Below are 21610 nucleotides of genomic sequence, written 5' to 3'. Positions count from 1 at the left end.
CCACCACCACCATCACCACGTACTACAAATAAAGCACTGAACTATATAGCTTCTAATACCCTTAACTCTACAAGTAATATACAGAGTCTGATCCCTTAACTCTTCTGCATTATATAAATTCCAGTCCCTTAATTCTCTTCTTTAAGTAATATATAGCTTCTGACACCCTGACTCTTCAAACATTAAAACAGAAACGTAACCAGAGCTGATCCAGAGGAGAAACGAGGAGAGAGGAAAGAAGAGAAGGGAAGATATGAGATTAGATAAAAGAGAAGGCAGGGAAAAAAGAGAAAGACTAAATAAAAGGAGAGAAGAAATGGTAAGGGAAGAGAGAAGACAAGATGGAAGGAAAGAAGGAAAGGAAAAAGAGAAAATACTAGATAGAGGGAAAGAAGAGAAGGGAAAGGGCTCGAAAAAATATAAAAGAAAACAAGACAGGGAGAGAAGAATAAGTGATTCAAGAAAGAGAAGCGAGGACTAGAGGAAAGGAAACTGAAGAAGACTATGTAAAAGGAGGAAACATGGAAATATAGACGAGCAGGCAGCAGAAAGCCTATTGGCTTATTGCGAGACTGCCTGCTTTCAGTGATTTAATCAGTCCGTCAGCCACAGAAGTGGCTTGCGGGAAGGATTGAAGCACTTGTGTACGTAATCGTGGATACGTTTAGTTCACTCCCGACGCAGCAAAGTGACGGTCAATGTGATTTTTAAAACAGTTGATTGTTTCCGCACTAACCACTCCTGCAGGATGGCTGTTCCAGTGGCGGACGACTCTGTTCGAAAAATAACTCCAGCCGATATCCGTAAAGCATCGCTTGGCTTGAATTGTTTTACCGTTGTTCCTTGTTCGCGGGTTAGTTTGTATGGTGAAGAGTTTGAAGTGATCATCATTGCTGAACTTGTTCAGGTACTTGAAGACTTTTATCATGTCTCCCCGCAGTCGTCTCTTTTCCAACGTGAAGAGGTTGAGTCGCTTGAGTCTTTCTTCGTAAAGTTGCGTTCTCAATGATGGTATCATTTTCGAAGCGCGTCGCTGTACTCTCTCTCGAGTAGTTCAATGTCTTTCTTATAATTAGGAGACCAGAATCGCACGCCGTATTCCAGGTGGGGTCTTACCAGCGAGTTATATAAGGATAACAGAACTCCCGGCGTCTTGAATTCGAAGTTCCTCGCTATGAACCCGAGCATAGTGTTGGCTTTCTTGCAGCGGACTTGCAGTGATTTGTGGGTTTCAGGTCACTGCTGATGGTGACCCCGAGGTCTCTCTCCTCCTGTATTGCCTGTAGTGGTTCGCCACCCATGTAGTATGTGTGGTTGCTCTTTCTGGACCCGATGTGCATTGCTTTACATTTGGTAGTGTTAAGGGACAGCTGCCACTTTTCCGACCACTGAGTGATCTGGTCCAGGTCTCTCTGGATAGTTTCGCAGTCTGCTGTCGTGAGGGCCTTCCCTCCCACCTTGAGTCGCCAGCAAATTTAGAAAGAGTGGATTTTAATCCTAGTTCTAGGTCGTTGATATATATATATATATATATATATATATATATATATATATATATATATAATATATATATATATATATATATATATATATATATATATATATAATAAAGAGTATGGGGCCCAGCACTGACCCCTGTGGCACTTCACCTGTCACCGGGAGCCACTCGGAGGCCTGCCCCGTTGAGTAGAACTCGTTGCTTTCTTCCAGTGAGCCAATCTTTTATCCACGCAATCAGATTTTCTCCTAGTCCCGCCGATTTCAGTTTCTTGAGAAGTCGTTCGTGTGGTACCTTGTCAAAGGCCTGTTGGAAGTCTAGATACATAACATCGCTGGGGATTTGAGTATCCCAGTTTTCATATATACCTTGGAAGAAGTCAAGTAGGTTGGTTAAGCATGAGAGCTTATTCCTGAAACCGTGCTGAGCATCGGAAATTATAATGTTGTCTTCAAGAAACTTGACGAGTTTGTCTCTGATGATCTCGAAAACTTTTCCCGCTACTGAAGTCAAGCTGATTTGCCTGTAGTTCAAGGCCACGCTCTTGACTCCCTTCTTGTAGATCGGTGTTACGTTCGCTTGCTTCCAGTCTTCGGGAACTTTATTTTGTTGTAGTGTTAAATTATAGATGGCGGTGAGTGGCTTGAATATTTGCTGCTTAGACTTGGATTCGCGTGCTATTCGCTTCTCATAGTCGCGCTTACATTGGCGGATGAGGGTTCTGCAAGCTCTGAGGCTGCGGTGGTATTGTTCACGTGCTTCATCTGTGTTGTTTTCCTTCAATTTCTTTTCTTCAAATTTATCGCCCTTCTGACTTGGATAGTAATCCATGGTGAGTTTACACCGTTGTTTCTTTTCCTAGTCTTCATGGGGACTGTCGTCCTCTCTACTTCTAGGAGTTTGTTTTTGAAGATATTCCACGCGTCGTCGGCAAGGGTGAAGTTTAGGTGTTCCCAAGTAGTTTGAGGTAACAGTTCACGAGCAAGATTGAAATTAGCTTTTCTGTAGTTTGGCATCTTGGATGCGTTTTCTCTAAGCTTCTGTTCCGTTCTAATGCTGAAGCGAATTAAGTGGTGATAGCAGCCGTTCAGTTTCTCACCGACCTTCCCTTCGCGTACGAGGTCGGAGTCGGCCACGAGTACGAGGTCTAGGATATTTTCTCGCGTCGGTTGGGTAATAATCTGGATTAGAAATGTGTCTTCTAACATTTCGATAGCCTATTACCCTCCTGGTAATATGGATTTTGGCACAGTTGAAGTGCCCAATAATTACTGACTGCTCGTTTTGCGTTATGGTATGAATTTCATCATACAGCGCTGCGTCGTCAGCTGCTTGTTGCTTAGGAGGTCTATATACGGTACCAATCGTCAGCTTATTATGTTTGCTAGTTTCTAGCTCTATGTAAACGGAGTCGTATTTTTCTGTCTTTTTTTTTTTTTTTAATTGCAGGGAGCGTGTTCTTTACGTAACATATGACACCGCCTCCTGTTTTGTGGAGTCTGTTCTTGTAGAATCTTTCGTATCCCGGAACTGAAAATTCAGTCATTAAGTGGTCAGAGGTGGCCCATGTTTCGGTAATTGCTATTATGTCTTGCTTCTTCACGTCAATGTAGGCAAGTAGCTCATCCCGTCAGGGTATGAGACTTCGCGCATTGGTGTACAGGACAGAGATGTCTTTCTTGGCTTCGGCGCTTCGGGGCTCAGTTGACGGGTTTCTGCGTGTGTTTACTATTGGGGGCCTTGGTGTGTGCTGAGCAGTCGCTGCTATTTGGTTACTTACGTTGCGTTGGCGCCCCTCACACGCTTGAAGTTTTTTGAGTACGAATGTACCTCATCGTTCAGCAACCTACCAAGCCGTGCTGAGCCAGTCTCATTAAGGTGAAGACCGTCCGGACGGAAAAGGTCGGGATTATCATAGAAATGATCCCACGCGTTTGTGAACGAAACTTCCTCGTCCTGACAAAGGTATTTCAACCTATTGTTGATGCTTGACGCCTTTCTGTGAAATCCTGTGAAGGCGTTGATTCTCTGCAGAATCCCGGAGACAATGATGTGGCGTGACTTTTCCTTGTAGCGGCGAATCACTCGTCGGTAATTAGCTAAAATACCTTCGTTTGTGTCGATTGCACATCGTTCGTTCCAGCGTGCAAAACAAAGAGTGTATCTTGTTCCGTTTGTTCTGAGACGATGTCTGCAGCTTCTTCTATATCTTGTAATCAGGAGGAGGAGGAGGAGGAAGCAAAATGAGTGAATTCCGTATTTTAATTACTAACTACGGAGAGAGAGAGAGAGAGAGAGAGAGAGAGAGAGAGAGAGAGAGAGAGAGAGAGAGAGAGAGAGAGAGAGAGAGAGAGAGAATAAAGAAAACAGAAAAAAACAGACACCTTGAATAGGAGAGCTAAAACAGGCAAAAATAAAGAGCTCTGAAGTGTTAGAAAAAGAAAGGGGGAAATAGAATAAGGCTAAGAACGGAGGAGAATGAGGATGAGGAGGAGGAGGAGGAGGCAGCAGGAATAATTGTGTGGGCAGAATTGCATAAAGACAGCGTTGAGGAAAGAGGGGAAAAAAACAAACCGACAGATCAACGCGCGGGTAATCGCCATCCTCGCCCCAACCTGACACGCCCGAGACAAATATATATGAAGCCCGGATCCCAGGTAGCGACGCGCCTGTACACGCACGGACATTGTTACCAGACCCGCCAGCTACCTCTCCACTCCGCCCTCCTCCTGTTTACACCTCTCTTAAGCCCTTGCTCCTTCCCTTCCCTCTCTACCTTCTCTCCACCTCTCCCTGCTCCTTCCCCTCCCTCTCCACCTTCTCACCACTCTACTTTCTCTCCATTATCATTCTATCTTCTCTCCACCTCTCCTCTTTCCTCTCCCTACTCACTTCTTTATCTTCTCTTCACACTATACCATTCTTTCCTTGCTTCATATCTCTCCACCCTTCCACCATTCCCTCCTTCCACCTCTCCATCATTACCTCCTTTCCCTCCCTTCCATATGTTTATCCACCTCTCCATCACTCCTTAATTCCTCTCCCTGCCCCATCTCTCTCAACCTCTATCTTCTCTCTCCACCGCTCTCCCTTTACCTCTCCACTTCTTCACCTCCCTGCCTCACCTTCTCACCTCCTGTCCACCTATACAGCTCCTCTCTATCCTCTCGCATTTTTTTTTTTATCTCTCCACCTCCCCAAATTCTCTCACCTTCTCCACTTCTTCACTCATCCATCTTCCACTCTCCCCTTCATGCACCTTCCTCCTCCTCCGACCCCCACCCTCCACTCTCATCCACACCCACTTCTCTACCACTCATCCTCCACTCTTGCTTCACTCCCTCTTCATCCACCCCTCTCTGCTTCACCTCCTCCTTCTCGTCCATCACCTCAACCCCAACTCCTGCTCCACCTCATCCTTCCGTCCTTCACTCCACCTCACCTCCCACACCCACCACCAACCCATTCATCCTCCACTCTAGATCCACTCCACCTGCACTGCACTTCCCTCTGCTTCACCTCCTCATCCTTCCCTCCTTCACTCCACCTCACCTCCCACATCCACCACCAACCCACTCATTCTCCACTCTAGATCCACTCCACCTTCACCTTCTCTTCCACCGCCACTTCACCCCTCCACTCTGCTCCACCTCACCCCTCCTTCTGCTCCACACTTGCCGCCCACCCACACACCCTCTTGGATACCCCTGAAGATGCAGGTTGACTGGAGGAATCAGGATAATATCTTTAAGCTCCTACAACCCCCAGCAGGTGTTGGGATTCATTTTACAAAACAAACATTATTTTCCTCTCTCTCTCTCTCTCTCTCTCTCTCTCTCTCTCTCTCTCTCTCTCTCTCTCTCTCTCTCTCTCTCTCTCTCTCTCTCTCTCTCTCTCTCTCTCTCAATTCTCCTATAACTCCCAACACACCTGTACAATCGGGTCTCAGGTGGAAGTGTTACGACAATCATCGGTCATACCTGTGTTAATGCTACCTATGTGTGTGTCCGCCGTGCAGGCTTATCAATTAATGACATTCTGTAACATGAATCTGCATCAAAAGGCGGACGCGGTGCATTTTCCTTCGCCGCTCATCAGATAAATTACGACTTGTTGACTCCGAGAAAAATTGTGCCGCGGAACAAGACTTGGGGGGAATTAAGGAGGAGGAAAAGAGGCGTGTAAAACTGTGTGTGTGTGTGTGTGTGTGGTGGTGGTGGGGTGGGGTGGGGGGGGGGACGTTGTGTGTGTGTGTGTGTGTGTGTGTGTGTGTGTGTGTGTGTGTGTGTGTGTGTGTGTGTGTGTGTGTGTGTGTGTGTGTGTTCATGGTCAATAAAAGCTTTTCTCCACTTTATTTTCTTCTATTTTGATTTATTCTTGTCTGAGAGAGAGAGAGAGAGAGAGAGAGAGAGAGAGAGAGAGAGAGAGAGAGAGAGAGAGAGAGAGAGAGAGAGAGAGAGAGAGAGAGAGAGAGAGAGAGAGAGAGAGAGAGAGAGAGAGAGAGAGAGAGAGAGAGAGAGAGAGAGAGATCTGGTCGTGACAATCAAGCAAAATAATAAAACTAGTTAGGTCCAAAAATACCTTATAATCCTCTCTCTCTCTCTCTCTCTCTCTCTCTCTCTCTCTCTCTCCGTGTGTGTGTGTGTGTGTGTGTGTGTGTGTGTGTGTTTATCTCCATCAGCGCCAAGAGTATATTTAGTGAAGTCGTGAAGTGCGTGCCCACCACCGCCACCACCACACTAATCCACCACTACCACCACAACGACAACAATAACACCAAGCAAAGAAATCCTTTAATCCAAGCTTACCTGAACACACACACTCGTTAGTTTAGCGAAATATTTTCTTGGATGGAACTCAGGTCATAGTGGCAGGAAGGAAAAGAACGTAGACACGTTGTGGGACTGAAAGTGCAGGCTAGAAGGAGGCCCAGAGAGAGGTGGATCGATTGTGTAAAGAGGGACACGAAACAAAAAGCAACTTTATAATGCCGACGTTTCGTTCCTTCCCTTGGAACATCTTCAGGCTAAGATGTTCGAAGGAAAGGAACGAAACGTCGCGCACAGCAACATTAATTTTGGACAGCTCCTCGGGGCTCTTACCGCTCAAGAAAGAAAAGTTATTAGACAAATAGAAAAACGCTACCGAAAAGCAAATATATATATATATATATATATATATATATATATATATATATATATATATATATATATATATATATATATATATATATATATTTTTTTTTTTTACAACAAAGGAGGCAGCTCAAGGGCACAAAAAAAAGGAAACAATAAAAAAAAAAAGCCCGCTACTCGCTGCACCTAAAAAGAATCAAAAGAGGTGGCCGAAAGAGAGGTCAATTTCGGGAGGAGAGGTGTCCTGATACCCTTCTCTTGAAAGAGTTCAAGTCGTAGGCAGGAGGAAATACAGATGAAGGAAGATTGTTCCAGAGTTTACCAGCGTGAAGGATGAAACAGTGAAGATGCTGGTTAACTCTTGCATAAGGGGTTTGGACAGTATAGGGATGAGCATGAGTAGAAAGTCGTGTGCAGCGGGGCCGCGGGAGGGGGGGGAGGCATGCAGTTAGCAGGTTCTGAAGAGCAGTCAGCGTGGAAATATCGACAGAAAATAGAAAGAGAGGCAACATCGCGACGGAATTTAAGAGGTAGAAGACTATCAGTAGGAGGAGGAGAGCTGATGAGACGAAGAGCCTTAGACTCCACTCTGTCCAGAAGAGCTGTGTGATTGGAGCCCCCCCACACGTGAGATGCATACTCCATACGAGGGCGGAGAAGGCCCCTTTATATGGATAGCAACTGTGCGGGGGAGAAGAACTGGCGGAGACGATACAGAACGCCTAACCTCGAGGAAGCTGATTTAGCGAGAGAGGAGATGTGAAGTTTCCAGTTGAGATTTTGAGTAAAGGATAGACCGAGGATGTTTGGTGTTGAAGAGAGTGATAGCTGAGTGTTGTCGAAGAATAGGGGATAGGTGTTTGGAAGATTGTGTCGAGTTGATAGGTGGAGAAATTGAGTTTTTGAGGCATTGAAGGACACAAGGTTCCTTCTGCCCCAATCGAAAATGATAGCAAGGTCTGAGGTTAAGCATTCTGCAGCCTCCAGTCTGGAGTCATGAACTTCCTGTTGAGAGGGTCTTCTATTGAAAGAAGTTGAATAATGCAAAGCGGAGTCGTCGGCGTATGAGTGGACAGGACAGTTTGTTATGGAAAGAAGATCATTGATGAATAACAGGAAGAGAGTGGGTGATACGACAGAGCCCTGTGGAACACCACTGTTGAAAGGTTTAGGGGAAGAACAGTGACCGTCTACCACCGCAGAGATAAAACGGCCGGAAAGGAAACGAGATAAAAGAATAGGGAGAGGGATAAAATCCGAAAGAGGGCAGTTTAGAAAGCAAAGACTTGTGCCAGACTCTATCGAAGGCTTTCGACATGTCTAGCGCAACAGAGAAAGTTTCACCGAAACGGCTAAGAGAGGATGACCAAGAGTCAGTTAAGAGAGCAAGAAGATCGCCAGTAGAACGCCCCTTGCGGAACCCATACTGGCGATCAGAGAGAAGGTTAGAAGTAGAAAGGTGCTTTTGAATCTTCCGGTTAAGGATTGATTCAAAAGCTTCAGATAGACAGGAAAGTAGAGCTGTAGGGCGGTAGTTTGAGGGATTGGAACGGCCACCATTCTTAGGCACAGGCTGTACAAAGGCATACTTCCAGAAGGAAGGAAAGGTAGATGTTGATAGGCAGAGACGAAAGAGTTTGACCAGGCAGGGTGTCAGCACGGAAGCACAGTTTTTAAGGACAATAGGAGGCACTCCATCAGGTCCATAAGCCTTCTGAGAGTTGAGGCCAGAGAGGGCATAGAAAACATCATTTGGAAGAATCTTAATAACAGGCATAAAGGAGTCAGAGTGGGGATGAGTAGGAGGAATATGCCCAGAATCGTCCAAGGTGGAGTTCTTATAGAAAGTTTGAGCGAAGAGTTCAGCCTTAGAGACAGATGAGACAGCAGTGCTGCCGTCAGGGTTAAGGAGAGGAGGGAAAGAGGAAGAAGTGAAATTGGAGGAGATATTTTTGGCTAGATGCCAGAAGTCACGGGAAGAATTAGAAGAAGCAAGGTGTTGACATTTTCTATTGATAACAGAAGTTTTGGTAAGACAGAGAATAGATTTGGCACGATTCCGGGCTGAAATGTAAAGGTTAGAGGGAGTTCGAATGCTCTGGAACATTTTGTGAGCTGCCTCTCTATCTTTAATAGCACGAGAACAAGCATGATTAAACCAAGGCTTTTTAGCATGAGGAGTAGAGAAAGAACGTGGAATGTATGCCTCCATTCCAGAGACAATCACCTCTGAGATGCGCTGGGCACACACAGAGGGGCCTCTCTCCTGGAAGCAGTAATCATTCCACGGGAAATCGGAAAAGTACATCCTCAGGTCGTCCCACCGAGCTGAAGCAAAATGCCAGAAGCATCGCCTCTTCGGTGGGTCCAGAGGATGTATATATATATATATATATATATATATATATATATATATATATATATATATATATATATATATATATATATATATATATATATATATATATATATATATATATATATATATATATATATATATATATATATATATATATATATATATATATATATATATATATATATATATATATATATATATATATATATATATATATATATATGCAAATACACACACACACACACACACACATACTCACACACACACATATATATATGTATCTATAGATATATATAACTATATATCTATATATATATATATATATATATATATATATACACACACACACACACACACACACACACACGGATTTTTTTTGTCTTGTTTTCACTTGACACTAAAGTTAACTGAAATCTCTCTCTCTCTCGTTTTCAATATCCACCAAAAAATCTGACCGGAATATCCGTTAATTAAAGAATAGCAAGGTCACCCGCTCCCCATCTCTCTCTCTCTCTCTCTTATATTCTAGCATAAGAAGGAGAAAGACATAAGCCACTGTTAGATGACGCGGCAAATCTCCAAGGTGCCAATAGACAACATTTCATTCCGTGTTATCGTCTCCGCAAAAAAACAAGTCAATGGGCCTAAAATATAAGTCTCGAAAACGTATAGCGATGTTTGAGGAGACTTGGAACTCAACTACATAAGCCTATTCTAGAGCAAAGGCATATAATTTAAGTCTTTGTGTGTCTGCCTGTCTGTCCTTTTCATTGTTAAGACTCGGTGCAAGGTTGTGAAGTTAATGGCCATACACTTGCTCAGAAGCCTTCCCCTGCCGAGACAGGAGTGAGGTTATGAAGCTATCGCCCAAAGACTTGCCCAGGATGCTCTCAAATTGTTCACACTCCCATTGTTAAGAGTTTTCAGAAATTTTCATTCACGACTTCATTTAATGCAGAATTTCGAAATAATAATGAAGTCACATTATCTACATATACTGAGTGTGATGTTGCTCCAGTTTGCAGTTACATCGTTCAAACCAAATATTTGTCAATACTTAATATTTCGTCGGACCAATACAAGGATAACAAATAAGAAATCTATATATACACCTGTGAATTTATAGTTGAGATCCTGAATATATTTGGGTGAATATTTCCTACGACACAGTATATGCGCACAGTACCAGTGTGACGCCTGGGGGCACGGTGCTTCACTCAATCGCCGCCAATACATAAGAACATAAGAACATAAAAACATAAGAACGTAAGGAGCCTGCAAGAGGCCGGTTGGCCTATACAAGGCAGCTCCTGTGATCCTAACCCCATCTTACCTCACTATCCATGACTTTATCCAACCTCTTCTTGAATGTATCTATGGTATTGGCACCCACAACATGGCTGCCAAGCCAGTTTCATTCATCCACCACTCTATTGGTAAACCAACTCTTGCCTATGTCTTTGTTGAATCTGAATTTATCTAACTTAAAACCATTGCTACGTGTCCTCCCGAGCAAGCTCCCACGCAGCTGCCCTGTCGATCTCAAGTCACAGTGCCTACATATACCAAGTGGGATGACAAAACTTACAAAAAAAAAAGTTTTTTTTACCATTGGTCGTACAGCATTCTCTCGTTGCACGTATATTACTATTATTATTGTCTGCATGGAAAGCTTAAGAAAATCGGAAAGTAGTTTATCTTATGCTTCTTTTTTATGCAGCAGCCATATATAACTCTATAGCTAAAGAGAAGATGCGTCTAATTAAAGCCTGAATCTGCCCAGACTTCGCTTAAAACCTTCGCCCCTCCTCTGTCTCACCCCTCCCATGCCTCGGATTGAATTGGCTAGGGTGGAATTTGCAACCCCTACCATAAAGCCTTTTAATACCCACCCAATACAAGTAAAAAGTAGAGGTCCACACTCTGGTTGCCACCCCAACGCAGTTTTACTGGGGTCCCCTAGAGTGTAACAGACTTCCTCGATGCATTTGCATCATGTGAGCATGCCACATATGATTGGTGTAGGATCAAGCCTCGAAGGCCCCTTCATCCTGAAGGGGGAAGTGCCCTTTGGCCCCTCTTTTTGTTTGGGGGCAGCCTGAGTGGTGCCCATCTGCAGAACCAAGCCAGAGATAAACCGTCGGAGGGTTCTGCGTGTGAGCACCTGAAACGTCCTCATTCTCTCAGAGGATCCCTGACTGCCTTACATATCGAATAAGCGCAGAACGCTCAAGCCAGATAAAGTGGGACTCTGAGACGAAGAGGCCTGGCAGTGCCAAGATCAGTACTGGAGAGTACAACTACTACATGAGCACTAGTACCAGTAAGGGTGCGTTTTATTTTATTTAAACCACCGGAGTGTGAGTAAGGTTGCAGCACTCTTTGGGATCCATGTCTCTTATTGCAGTGTATGCTCCTATTGAGATGTGTTAGGATGAAGAGGAGGTGTTCTATGACAAATTTAACTCCACATTAGGCCACAGTCCCTCACAGGATGCACTCATTGTCTTCGGTGACTTAATGCTACTACTGCCACTGAGAGGACAGGTTATGTATTGGTCCCCATGGCTATGGTATATATATATATATATATATATATATATATATATATATATATATATATATATATATATATATATATATATATATATATATATATATATATATATATATATATATATATATATATATATATATATATTTTTTTTGTTTTTTTGTTTTGTTTTTTTACGTCGCGGCCTATTGCGCCGGTAGGCTTCTTCCCGGTGGGACCTGATGGTCGGCCCAAGGCTTCTTCCCGGTGGGGCCTGATGGTCGGCCCAGCCCGTTCTGGCGCAGGCGAGTGTTTATAGTGGCGCCATCTTGCATTGGCTCATGCTGCCCTCCCGGAGCTCATTTTTAATCCTAGAATCTAGAGTCCGGGTTGATAGGTGGTCTTCTGAACAGCATGTGGGTAGTTTTAAGCCACTCGGCGGCGGCTGAAAAATCCCAGCTTGGTGGCACCGGTCGGGGATTGAACTCGCGTCCTCCTGAACGCGGCGCCGTCACTCTGTCGACTCAGCCACCGCTCTTCTGGGAGATCCAGAGAGTCCTTGGTATCAGAGACCAGAGCTGCACTTTTGGGACATAGTATAGCAATTCTGGAAGGGTAGCTAAGGACTCCTTGGAGGATCCTGCAGATCTGCAACGTTTTCCGGCGTGCCAAGTTTTTGCAACTGATCATAGGCTTGTTGCTATACTCTAGTTTCATGTCAAGTCAAAAAGAATCACAAGATTTAACCATACTGTGTTTTATCTTGAAAAACTGAAAGCCTTGGCATAGTCTTAAATCTGATCAATGTGTTCATTACTCTTCAGGACCTTGCAGAATTGTGTGATACCTTTAAACATGAAACTTTCCAAGCTGTAAAGGACTGTTGCAAAGGAAAGGAGTGGTTTTGCATCGAGGGAGACACTGAAAAATATAGGGAAGAATCGCACTGCCAGGTTTGCTGAGAATCATGCCAGTAAAGGGCTCTGTCACATAGTACTAGAGCTCTCCTGAGGAGAGACAAGGAGAGGTATGTCAGGAATCTCACTTAGGATGTCAAGGATTATTTCGATGCAAATGATCTTTGGCCTGCCAACCGAACCCTGAAGAAGCTCCACTCCGAGCCTCCCTCGCATGTGAGTGCCATCTGAATAGCACATGGTTGCCTCACCTCATATCAGACATGGAGCAAAAGGGCTCGTTGGACTGAGTACTTTGAAAAGTTTTACATGGCGGACCCTCCGAGCAGGCAGGTCCCAACTGCTGGGTCGTAAACTGCAGATGCTGATCCACCCATTAACGAAACCCCCATCGTCTGTTGATGAAGCCAGAGAGGTTGTGACAAGTTTGAGTGGTGGAAAGGCAGCTGGTGTTTGTAACATTAATGCAGAGCTGCTCAAACCTGGATGACTTTTATCACATCTGTCCACCATGCATACTATAATACTAACGCAGAGGCTCAAGGCCTTGGAGGTTATTGAGGTCTAGAAGGTTCTGGATGTCAAGGAGGAGATTGTGGAAGATGATAAGGTAGTGTGTGTTATGGAGGAGGGGTCGAGGAGGTTGTGGGGTTGACGTGATAGTGGTCGAGGAGGTTGTGGGGATGAGGCGGTGACAGTAGTTGAGGAGGCTGTGGAGGAAACGTGCCTGAAACAAGATGGCGACGAACATCACATGCATCGACTAAAATCTTCACTATGTGGTGTCGCCTTCAAGTATTAGCTTCAGTGGCCAGCACAGTAGTACACGGGGAGGAGGTGGCTGAGCGATCAGCATGCGCGCGGAAGGACCCGGGTTCCCGCCGCCACAAGCTGACAATTTTCAGTCATCGCCAATTAGCCTATAGGCTATATAAGCTGTCCTGATTACCACTATCTATCAACCTGCTGGACTAGCTAAACTCTCTAAAGGGGGTCAAGTGGATATCCGGGGAACAGCATAAGCCAAGCAAGAATGGTGCCACAATAAAACCTTGGCCACTAATGAGGGGGCCGACCATCATGCCCCATCATAAAGCCTACCGGTGCTCCAGGTCAAACATAAAGAAGAGAAAAAAAACAAGCGGCGTGGCGCACGTTCATAGTGTGACGATAAACATAGCATGGCTGGAATGTATCCCTCATAAGGTTTACAGGCCTTACGGATGGAATGAGGTAGACTGAGGTGAGGTGATGACGCCCTGCTGCATGAGTTGAGGTCATGTGCGTAACGTGAGATGAAACACAGGGTGAAATGGCTGGCGATGGGCATGATAGTGACGAAAACAAACATTAAGGAAACTTCAGCTTACGTTAATAGTTGTTCCACTTCGTGTTGGTGATATATCTAGCATCTTCGGTGTCCTCGTGACCTCACTGTACCCTGATAGGCCTGCTGGTGGCGGATATTGCAGTGTTGAGTCAATAAGCACCGAATATAATGCCCGCCACTGGCCTCCACGCACGCCCCCGCGGACGCCTTTTTGTATGAATCAGCTCGCAGCCGCAAAATAGTTCACTCATTCAACTTCACTGAGAGGCCCAACTTGCTTATTTTTTCTATATTTCACTCACTACTATCCTTTACTTGTCCTGTTTCGGCTCTGATACATGACACGAACATCAGATCAACACTTTTAACCAAGAGATGACTTTATAACAAACGAACAAGGAAGATTTTTTTTTTTATTTTTTTTTAAGAATTACCCCACGTTGATGTTTACTCAGTTCCAGCTGTTTGGTCTTTTGGTCTGGTGTGTTATTTTCTTGCGGGCAATGTCAACCATCACAATCTTCACAAGTGGACAAACTAGAACAAAACCAGGCAAATTGATAAGTTTTTTCTTCTATGAATTCCCAGTATAGTTGACATCGGAGCGACTTATTTCTGCGAGGAGGTATTTCTCCCAACTCAGTGTTTACTTGAGTCTCCCACTACCTGTCCCGTGAAAAAATAATAACTTTTAATTAATTTGTTTGATCGAAAGGTAATAATTAAAGGGTTGCATTTTAGGTAAAAAAAAATTGCTTCATTGATCTCAAATTTAAGGGGCGGAGACAAAACAACTTTGAATCCTTTATAATTTTACTTTTCAATCCCTTTACGGGTTACGGAGGGGATCGAGGCCTCCTTCCTTCCCACCTACTGCAGCGTCAGGCAGGAAAACTTGGGATGAACTTATATTTTTTTGCTTTATATCTGAAAGTAATCATATTTAATGGAATCCACGTGTAGTAACAGCTATGCACACTACCTGCCGTCATACTTCCATGGTGCAGGACTTTAAAATAAGGCAACTGTACCGGTAAATGAAGGCTAAATGGGCGAGGACTTGAACCAACTATTTTAGCTTTTTCACCGAAACTAATGACATATACGGGACTCCACATGTGGCAGAACTATGTAATTTATTTATCTTTACATTTCCAGGTGGCACAAAGCTGAGATGAGCCCAGTGTGTAGGTAAAAGGCACATTAGATAAGGGCAGAGGGTGGTGGACCGTTGCCAGATTGTCGTACTCAGCCTCTTGCATTTGCCGATTTCTGACCCCAAAACTTTCTCCTCCATCCCAATAACTGGCTTCATATACAGTAACCGTTAAAATGGTTAATTATTAGTGCTTCCTGGCAGTGGTTATGGGTCAGAAACCGGTAAATACGATGCTCTGATTAAAGTGAAGGTGGCTCCATGGCCGCCCGGGGTAAGTTGTTTACGTGAAGGAGCTGACAAGAGCCGCTGCCTGCCCTGCCTCGCCCTGCCTCACCCAGCCTGCGGTAGTGGCCCCCCCTCCGCCGTGTGCCCCTTGACGCTCTAGTGGTGTAGACTAACCCCTCTAACCCGTCCCGATGCCTAGAATGAGCAGGAAGTCGTCCTACTCTTACCATGGAGCCAGCGAAGGTGGGTCGCCTGCGTGGTCGCCATGGCCGGTGTGTGGTGTGCGGCTGTCTCGCCCCCGCTGGCCCGGCATGCCGCCCCGCCACACTAGGGACAGGCTCGCAGGAGTCCTAGGGGGTGCAGGAGGGACAAGTGGTGTGGTGGGGAGTAGATGGGTTTTGCGTCTTCAACAACCAACATTCACCATCTTGTCAATTTTTAGTTATGATTTTATCCGGTGTTCCTGAGTTGTGCATGTAATGACTACACACGAGAATCTTATATAGTTTGAGAGTCAATCTGGTTTAAAGTGGACAGGCTCACAAGTAATGGGGGATGTACAACTGTTAGGACTTTCAGTACTGGTGGCTCCACACAGCAACATGGCTCAGGGGGGCAGAACAGACCTCTTTCTAAAGTCCAGATTCTGCACCCAAATGGAAGTGCTTTCAAATCCTCAGCTGGATCCACCAAGTAAGGTTATAAAAGTTTTATAAAAGTACATCCATCTCTCTGTGATGGACAAAACTGTTTCTCCTGGTAAGTTTTGGTGTGCTTCTCAACCACCTGAAAGCCCCTGCCATCCAAACTAATCAAACTTGCCTGCCTAACTTAGACTTTCTAGGGATAGTAACGTATCACTGCTAAATTAGTAACATCACTGCTCTAATAGTAACCTATCACCACACACCGCTATAGCATATGCCCCCAAACTTTACCTTTATTACTCAATTTTGTGTCCCAGGGTAATGGGTTATTTACCCACTGCAGGCTCAAGAGCCAGTGCAATGGAGCACCTTGGCCATGCACAGCCATAGTGTATGCCCTTAACTTTACCTAATCTACTGAATTAGTGACCTATCATCACTAATTTAATAGTTTAGCCCCACTGGTTGTGACTGTTCATTACTGGACAGGCACAGTGGTAGCTGCCCACCCAAAAGCATTACAAAGAAATTATTAATACTGACAGAAAACAGTAATTTATGGCAGAAATGTGAATCAGACTGATAAATAGCATCTTCAAATCTGTGAGAAAAAATTGTCAGCTACTGGAACGAGGGGAATCAGGGCTGTAATTCTGGAATAATACCAATATATCTTGTAGGCAAATGGTATGAAAGGTGTTTAATTTTCATGAATTTACAAACATATGCCCGTATCTTACAGGCATAGCTTCTTTATGTGCTACAAAATCTCTTGTGGCTAGAGGATGAAGGAGGGGGCAGGGTGTTGGGGATAAGTTGGGTGGCAGGGAGTTCAAATTCACCTGTGGTGGCATGAAACATTACCACGTCATGACGTTACGAAGCATCTTGACTGACGAAACACTAAGCAATTTGTTACAATTATTTTAGATTTTGTCAAAGCCTTCCACTAAGTAATACAGACCTTTCTTCTGTCAGTTGTCAAGGTCAGTTAGATTTGTCAGGATTCATCATTGCCTCCCACCAGTTTAATAGTTAAGTGGGTTCCCTATTAATGAATGCTCATTTTTCATGTCTTAAGTAATCAGTTTCTTGAATATTGCAAAATCATTAACTAATAGCAAAAAATCTTATCCTAAAAGTACATGCATGACATCTGTGAAAAAAAATGGAAAGAGGTCTGTTGGTATAGTTTAAAGTGAACTGGCTCAAAATTTGTAGAACATATCATTGTTAGGCATTGCAGTATGGAGGACTATAAAAAGAAACATGATATAGAGGATCAGAATTGGCTCATCAGAGTGGACTGGCTCAAAATTCATGGGATATACCACTGTTAGGCATTGCAATATTGGTGGCCATTGGTTATTTGAATCCAGAAGTTTTGTTAATAACGAGGAATTCTTAGTTCTTGAATCTGACATGCAGTTGTACATTCTGGGCTCAACTAACCACTGCAAGTCAATCTTAAAAGTAACTGCACCCAATCTAACTTCTTCCAACCATCTATGGTTTGGTCAAAACAAGATTCATCCTAATGTTAGCTTGGTCACTCCTCTGCAGCCTGTGAGTAACGCAATGTTGCTTCACAGGTAGATAGATGTTTATTGACCACAGCTTACACTGATAATTGCAACCATGTGCTCCTTTAAATTCTGAATGTGACTGGCCATAGTTTAACAGTATAAATCATTAATTTTTGTTAAAAAAAAAAAAAAAAGTTAACTTCATATTACTTGACTTGGCTTTTGTGAATGCAGAAAGAAGTCCATGATGCACAACTAATTAAACAGGTAATGGGGATCATCCCTTTATCAGGGGGGAAAAAATCAGTAATATTATAGTCAAGCTGTCTTGTATTAGATAAGCCCCATCATTAAAGCTGTAATTGAGCTGTATTTTTGTCTCAGTTTGTCAGCTGTCCAGCAGGAAAGAACCATTTGGTGTCATGCACATTCTTGGTGGCTGGTGGCAGCATATGATAACCAAGAGAGGCAGACAGAATTAACCAATGTCTTGAGTTTCATCTTCTCGGATAACGATGTCTGTCTTTGCTTGGTGAGCACCTAAGTGTTGCACCATTTACCAGACTTATAAGAGAGTGGCCGGTTTAACATCGTATGACCTTGCAAAGTTAGTTTGGGTTCAGTTAATTTTAATTTTAGTCCAAGGTTAAATGAGACTAGTTGAAACTGCACTTGTAAATAAATATGGGAAAAACTGTATATAACTGCATTCACTCTTTAACTAACCGCATCTCAAAAAATTTCACTTTGAAGCCTTCTCAAAATTTTGATCAATACAGCCTGTTATATCCAAATGGAAGTTTATTTTATATCATGGAAATACCGCCTTGGCTCTGTCAAAAGCCTCGGCACGACAAAAAACACATGGTATTTATTTTTCGTGACGTGGTGTTTCCATTTTCAGGGCAATAATTAACAGGTGTTGCACAGAATCAGGTGGCGAGAGGTATGTGGCAAAGACCAGACAGTAGCCTCTCGCACCGCTACAGACGAACTGAGGTGCATGGAATCACTCCACCTGGTATCACTTATTAATCATGTATTGCTTCAAGTCTGTAAGGGAAAAATATATATCTTGCCAAGTCATGTTCATTATTAAAGAAGAAAGAATTCACATATAAAACAATTAGTATTGATTTGTATATCAGCATTTTAATGAACAATTGCCTTCTTCAGTTACACAATTAATGAAATGATCCATGAAATATGTCATTATGGTAACAAGGGGCTAGGAGCCAGTGGGTTAGCCATCGGGAGGATAGAATAATGCATCGACATTATTATTTTACCTAAACAGCCTGCATTAGATAACCAAACTCAACATGCTTCTTAAGTTAGCTCATCTTTGGTTCACCATCCCAGCACAAGGTACGATAAGGCTTGCCTTACCAAATAAGCAATAGTTAAAAGAATCCTCATAATTAATATGTGTGCACAAACTTACAAGTGCTTTTTACATTGATGGCTGATAGAACTGTCAAATTGGATGGCTTATGCAAAATCAAGCAGAATTCATCCTCTTGAGATCAGCTGTTGGTTTCTTCTCTAATGTTGACTGTTGATGATATGCTAAAGGCCAGAGAATCCACATAGTATCATAGTTCTAGAGTAGATTTGTTGCACATGGCTTATAGAATTGTTTTTATAGAATTTTGTATTTGGTCCATTTTAATTGAAATTTGTTTTCCAGGTATCAGAGTAGAATTTTACCAGCTTTTGTATGTAGCCTACAGCTTGACAAAGGCCCAACATACATACTAGGTTCTTTAGGACACCCTTCAATTTCTTTATTATGCAAAGTTATATCAAAATTATACTCAAAGCTGCTTAGAGGAATGATGTTGAGAAATAGCTATGTGTTAGATTTTAAATATTCCAATACAATTTCAATATAATTTTTTCCTTGAACAATCTCCCACATACTTTTTTATTATAAGTTAGTTCAAATTTACTTTAGTACTCAATTTTAGTTACCACATCCTGCCCTTATGAGTTAGTGAAGTCTAGTCACAGTGGTGTTCAGGGGTTTAAAAATGAACACACACAGTGAAGTTGAGCCTTTGAAGCTGCCGAGGATGACAGGTGTGTGGTGCTGGCAGGGCTGTAGTGATGATGGTGATGGTGTTCTTTGCCACAGGTGAGAGTGAAGATGGCCAGCGTTTGAGGTTCCAAGTGGAGCTGGAGTTTGTTCAGTGTCTGGCAAACCCCAACTATCTCCTCTGTGAGTACTTCTTGCTTTTCTAACACCACTTTCTCCTCAGTGGAAGTTAAGTGGCTTTGTGTTTGTGTTTCCTCTTATCGTTACTCAAAATTTCCTGTCATTTTATGGATTTCTCATTTCTTTTCATTGCCAAAATGAGCAGAACTACACCAGTTATTCATATTAAGTAATGAGTTAGAGCAAGGAGACTGCTGTATAGACCTCATCATTGGTGTTGTTCTCGTATGGTTTATTTAAGGTACTAATTGATGTCTACTTCCCTAGTCTTGGCCCAGCGAGGCTACTTCAAGGACCAGGCCTTCATCAACTACCTGAAGTATCTGCAGTACTGGAAGGAGCCTGAGTATGCAAAATTTTTAAAGTAAGTGGCCACATTCTATTTGTGCATTTTGTTTTAATAGAATCTTCTTCCACTTGTATTTGTGGAGGATTTATCTTTAGTTCTTTTTCTTTTGATTGCTTTGTTTAAACAAGATGATTAATACTTACAAGATATAAATTTTGTCATCATCCTGTTTTAATAACTTCATACTTTTCTTTCCTTGCTTATCACTAAATTGTATCTTGATGTTCATCTTTTATTTGTTCAGCAAAAAAAGGTTTCAAGGGTAAGCTTCCTCATTTCAGATACCCCATGTGCCTTTACTTCCTGGACCTGCTGCAGTATGAGAACTTTAGGAAGGAAATAGTCAATGGGCAGTGCTGCAAATTCATTGATGACCAAACGGTGCTGCACTGGCAACACTACTCCCGCAAGCGCATGAAGCTCCTGGAGACAGGGGCCAACCAGCAGGGATCCCAGACTCCAGTGTCACAGTCCACTGCGGCGACCGGCAACCCCACCCCCACCACCCTCCCCTCAAGCCTCATAAATGGTCATGGCCAGATACAAAAGGTGTGAGGCCAGGCCAGGGAGTCCCATGTAGAAGATATTTTATTTTCGTGCCTCCCCCAAAAATTGAAAAATCAAGAAGGCAGCGGAGATTAATTCTTTAAGGTGGCCACCAACACCAACACGATGGGGGACCGAGTCATTCTAAGCTACCATGACAGTCTCATCCACGAGTCCGACTTGAGGCTGCTGGAGGGACGTAATTGGCTCAACGACTCCCTCATCTCCTTCTGGTTTGAGCACCTCCAACATGAGGTCTTTGGAGGAATGACGCGGCTCCTCTTCGTGAGTCCCGAGGTGACCCAGCTCATCAAGATGGGGGATGCCCAGGAGCTGCCCATCTTCTTGGACCCGTTGGAAGCTAGGTTCAAGGATCACATCTTCCTGGCGGTGAATGACAACTCCTCTGTCATATCCTCCGGGGGCAGCCACTGGAGCCTGTTGGTTTACAGCCGCTATGACCGCAAGTGGTACCACTATGACTCCCAGCGCGGCTCAAACCACCGCGATGCACGCTGTCTTGTCCACCGCATCAACACCTACCTGGACAGAGAGCTGCCGGCCCCCCTCGTTGATGCCAACTGCACGCAGCAGGACAACAGCTATGACTGTGGCGCCTTTGTCATGATATTTGCCCACCGTGCTGCTCAGCAGGCAGTCGAAGGGGCAGTGCTTGGCACCTGTTATGTTGAGAGGCAAGAAGCCAGCCAGATGAGGGAGCTGATCAAGTCTCTGGTCTATGGGTTAAAGGCGGGAGGCATGTGACTGCTGGCTGACCCCACACTCGCTTGACCCTGCCCAACCCCGGCCTGCATGGCGTGACCCAGGGTGTTGCGTGCATGTGTGTGTGTTAGGTGTTCATGCACCTGATGGCGCCATGCTGAGTATTAGGCTTGTTAGTGCTGTGTCACAAAGTTTGTTTTATTCCCTAGACAGACCCTTAAGGTATTTTCAGAGGATTGTTAAGGCCAATGCATATAGTATTAACCTTTCGGAGTGAGGAAGAGTACTACTATCATTTGCAAACAGTCAACTAATCTCTGCTTATTCTACTTCCCTTGGGCTGGGTGGTGGGTGGGAGTACACTAAAGGTCAGGTAACACTAGGCACTGATGTAACATGGAGACTCACCTGAGACAATGTGATTCACTCCTCCTGTTGGTTGGCA

The 21610-nt window shown here is 43.8% G+C and overlaps 2 protein-coding genes and 1 long non-coding RNA gene across 12 annotated transcripts in view; 2 read left to right on the top strand and 1 right to left on the bottom strand.

Annotated features, from left to right (window-relative positions):
• Positions 1 to 14429, bottom strand: part of LOC127006631 (uncharacterized) — a 49830-nt gene extending 35401 nt beyond the window's left edge. Inside the window, exon 1 of the long non-coding RNA XR_007759680.1 lies at positions 13813 to 14429. This is a non-coding gene — a long non-coding RNA (uncharacterized LOC127006631). The remainder of the gene's footprint in view (positions 1 to 13812) is intronic.
• A 569-nt stretch (positions 14430 to 14998) lies between these two features.
• On the top strand, positions 14999 to 20600 carry LOC127006628 (mediator of RNA polymerase II transcription subunit 31-like). Of its 10 annotated transcripts, none has more exons than XM_050876750.1 (6): positions 15000 to 15399; positions 15736 to 15849; positions 18234 to 18384; positions 19467 to 19550; positions 19815 to 19911; positions 20178 to 20600. In XM_050876750.1, exons 3-6 carry the CDS (start codon positions 18333 to 18335, stop codon positions 20449 to 20451), a joined length of 507 nt encoding a protein of 168 aa, XP_050732707.1. In that variant the 5' UTR covers positions 15000 to 15399; positions 15736 to 15849; positions 18234 to 18332; the 3' UTR covers positions 20452 to 20600. The 10 variants fall into 10 exon arrangements, with proteins under 10 accessions (XP_050732699.1, XP_050732707.1, XP_050732708.1 ...); XM_050876744.1 differs by having other exon boundaries at positions 15002 to 15399; positions 18234 to 18350; XM_050876742.1 differs by lacking the exon at positions 18234 to 18384 and having other exon boundaries at positions 14999 to 15399.
• Positions 20569 to 21219, top strand: LOC127006627 (sentrin-specific protease 8-like). Its single transcript, XM_050876741.1, has one exon. It carries the CDS (start codon positions 20569 to 20571, stop codon positions 21205 to 21207), a length of 639 nt encoding a protein of 212 aa, XP_050732698.1. The 3' UTR covers positions 21208 to 21219.
• The last annotated feature ends 391 nt before the right edge of the window (positions 21220 to 21610 follow it).

Source organism: Eriocheir sinensis, chromosome 33 (genome assembly GCF_024679095.1).
Source record: "Eriocheir sinensis breed Jianghai 21 chromosome 33, ASM2467909v1, whole genome shotgun sequence".
In the NCBI taxonomy this organism is placed as follows: domain Eukaryota; kingdom Metazoa; phylum Arthropoda; class Malacostraca; order Decapoda; family Varunidae; genus Eriocheir; species Eriocheir sinensis.
The sequence above is the reverse complement of the archived record's forward strand: the minus strand, read 5'-3'. Positions and strand labels throughout refer to the sequence as shown.

Bases quoted from the DNA above. Each gene is read 5' to 3' on its own strand.
- LOC127006628 (XM_050876742.1), top strand. From the start codon at position 15,348: ATGCCTAGAATGAGCAGGAAGTCGTCCTACTCTTACCATGGAGCCAGC. The intron at 15,850-19,466 runs GTAAGGTTATAA...TCTTTGCCACAG, and splicing joins TCCTCAGCTGGATCCACCAA to GTGAGAGTGAAGATGGCCAG. The intron at 19,551-19,814 runs GTGAGTACTTCT...CTACTTCCCTAG, and splicing joins AAACCCCAACTATCTCCTCT to TCTTGGCCCAGCGAGGCTAC.
- LOC127006627 (XM_050876741.1), top strand. From the start codon at position 20,569: ATGGGGGACCGAGTCATTCTAAGCTACCATGACAGTCTCATCCACGAG.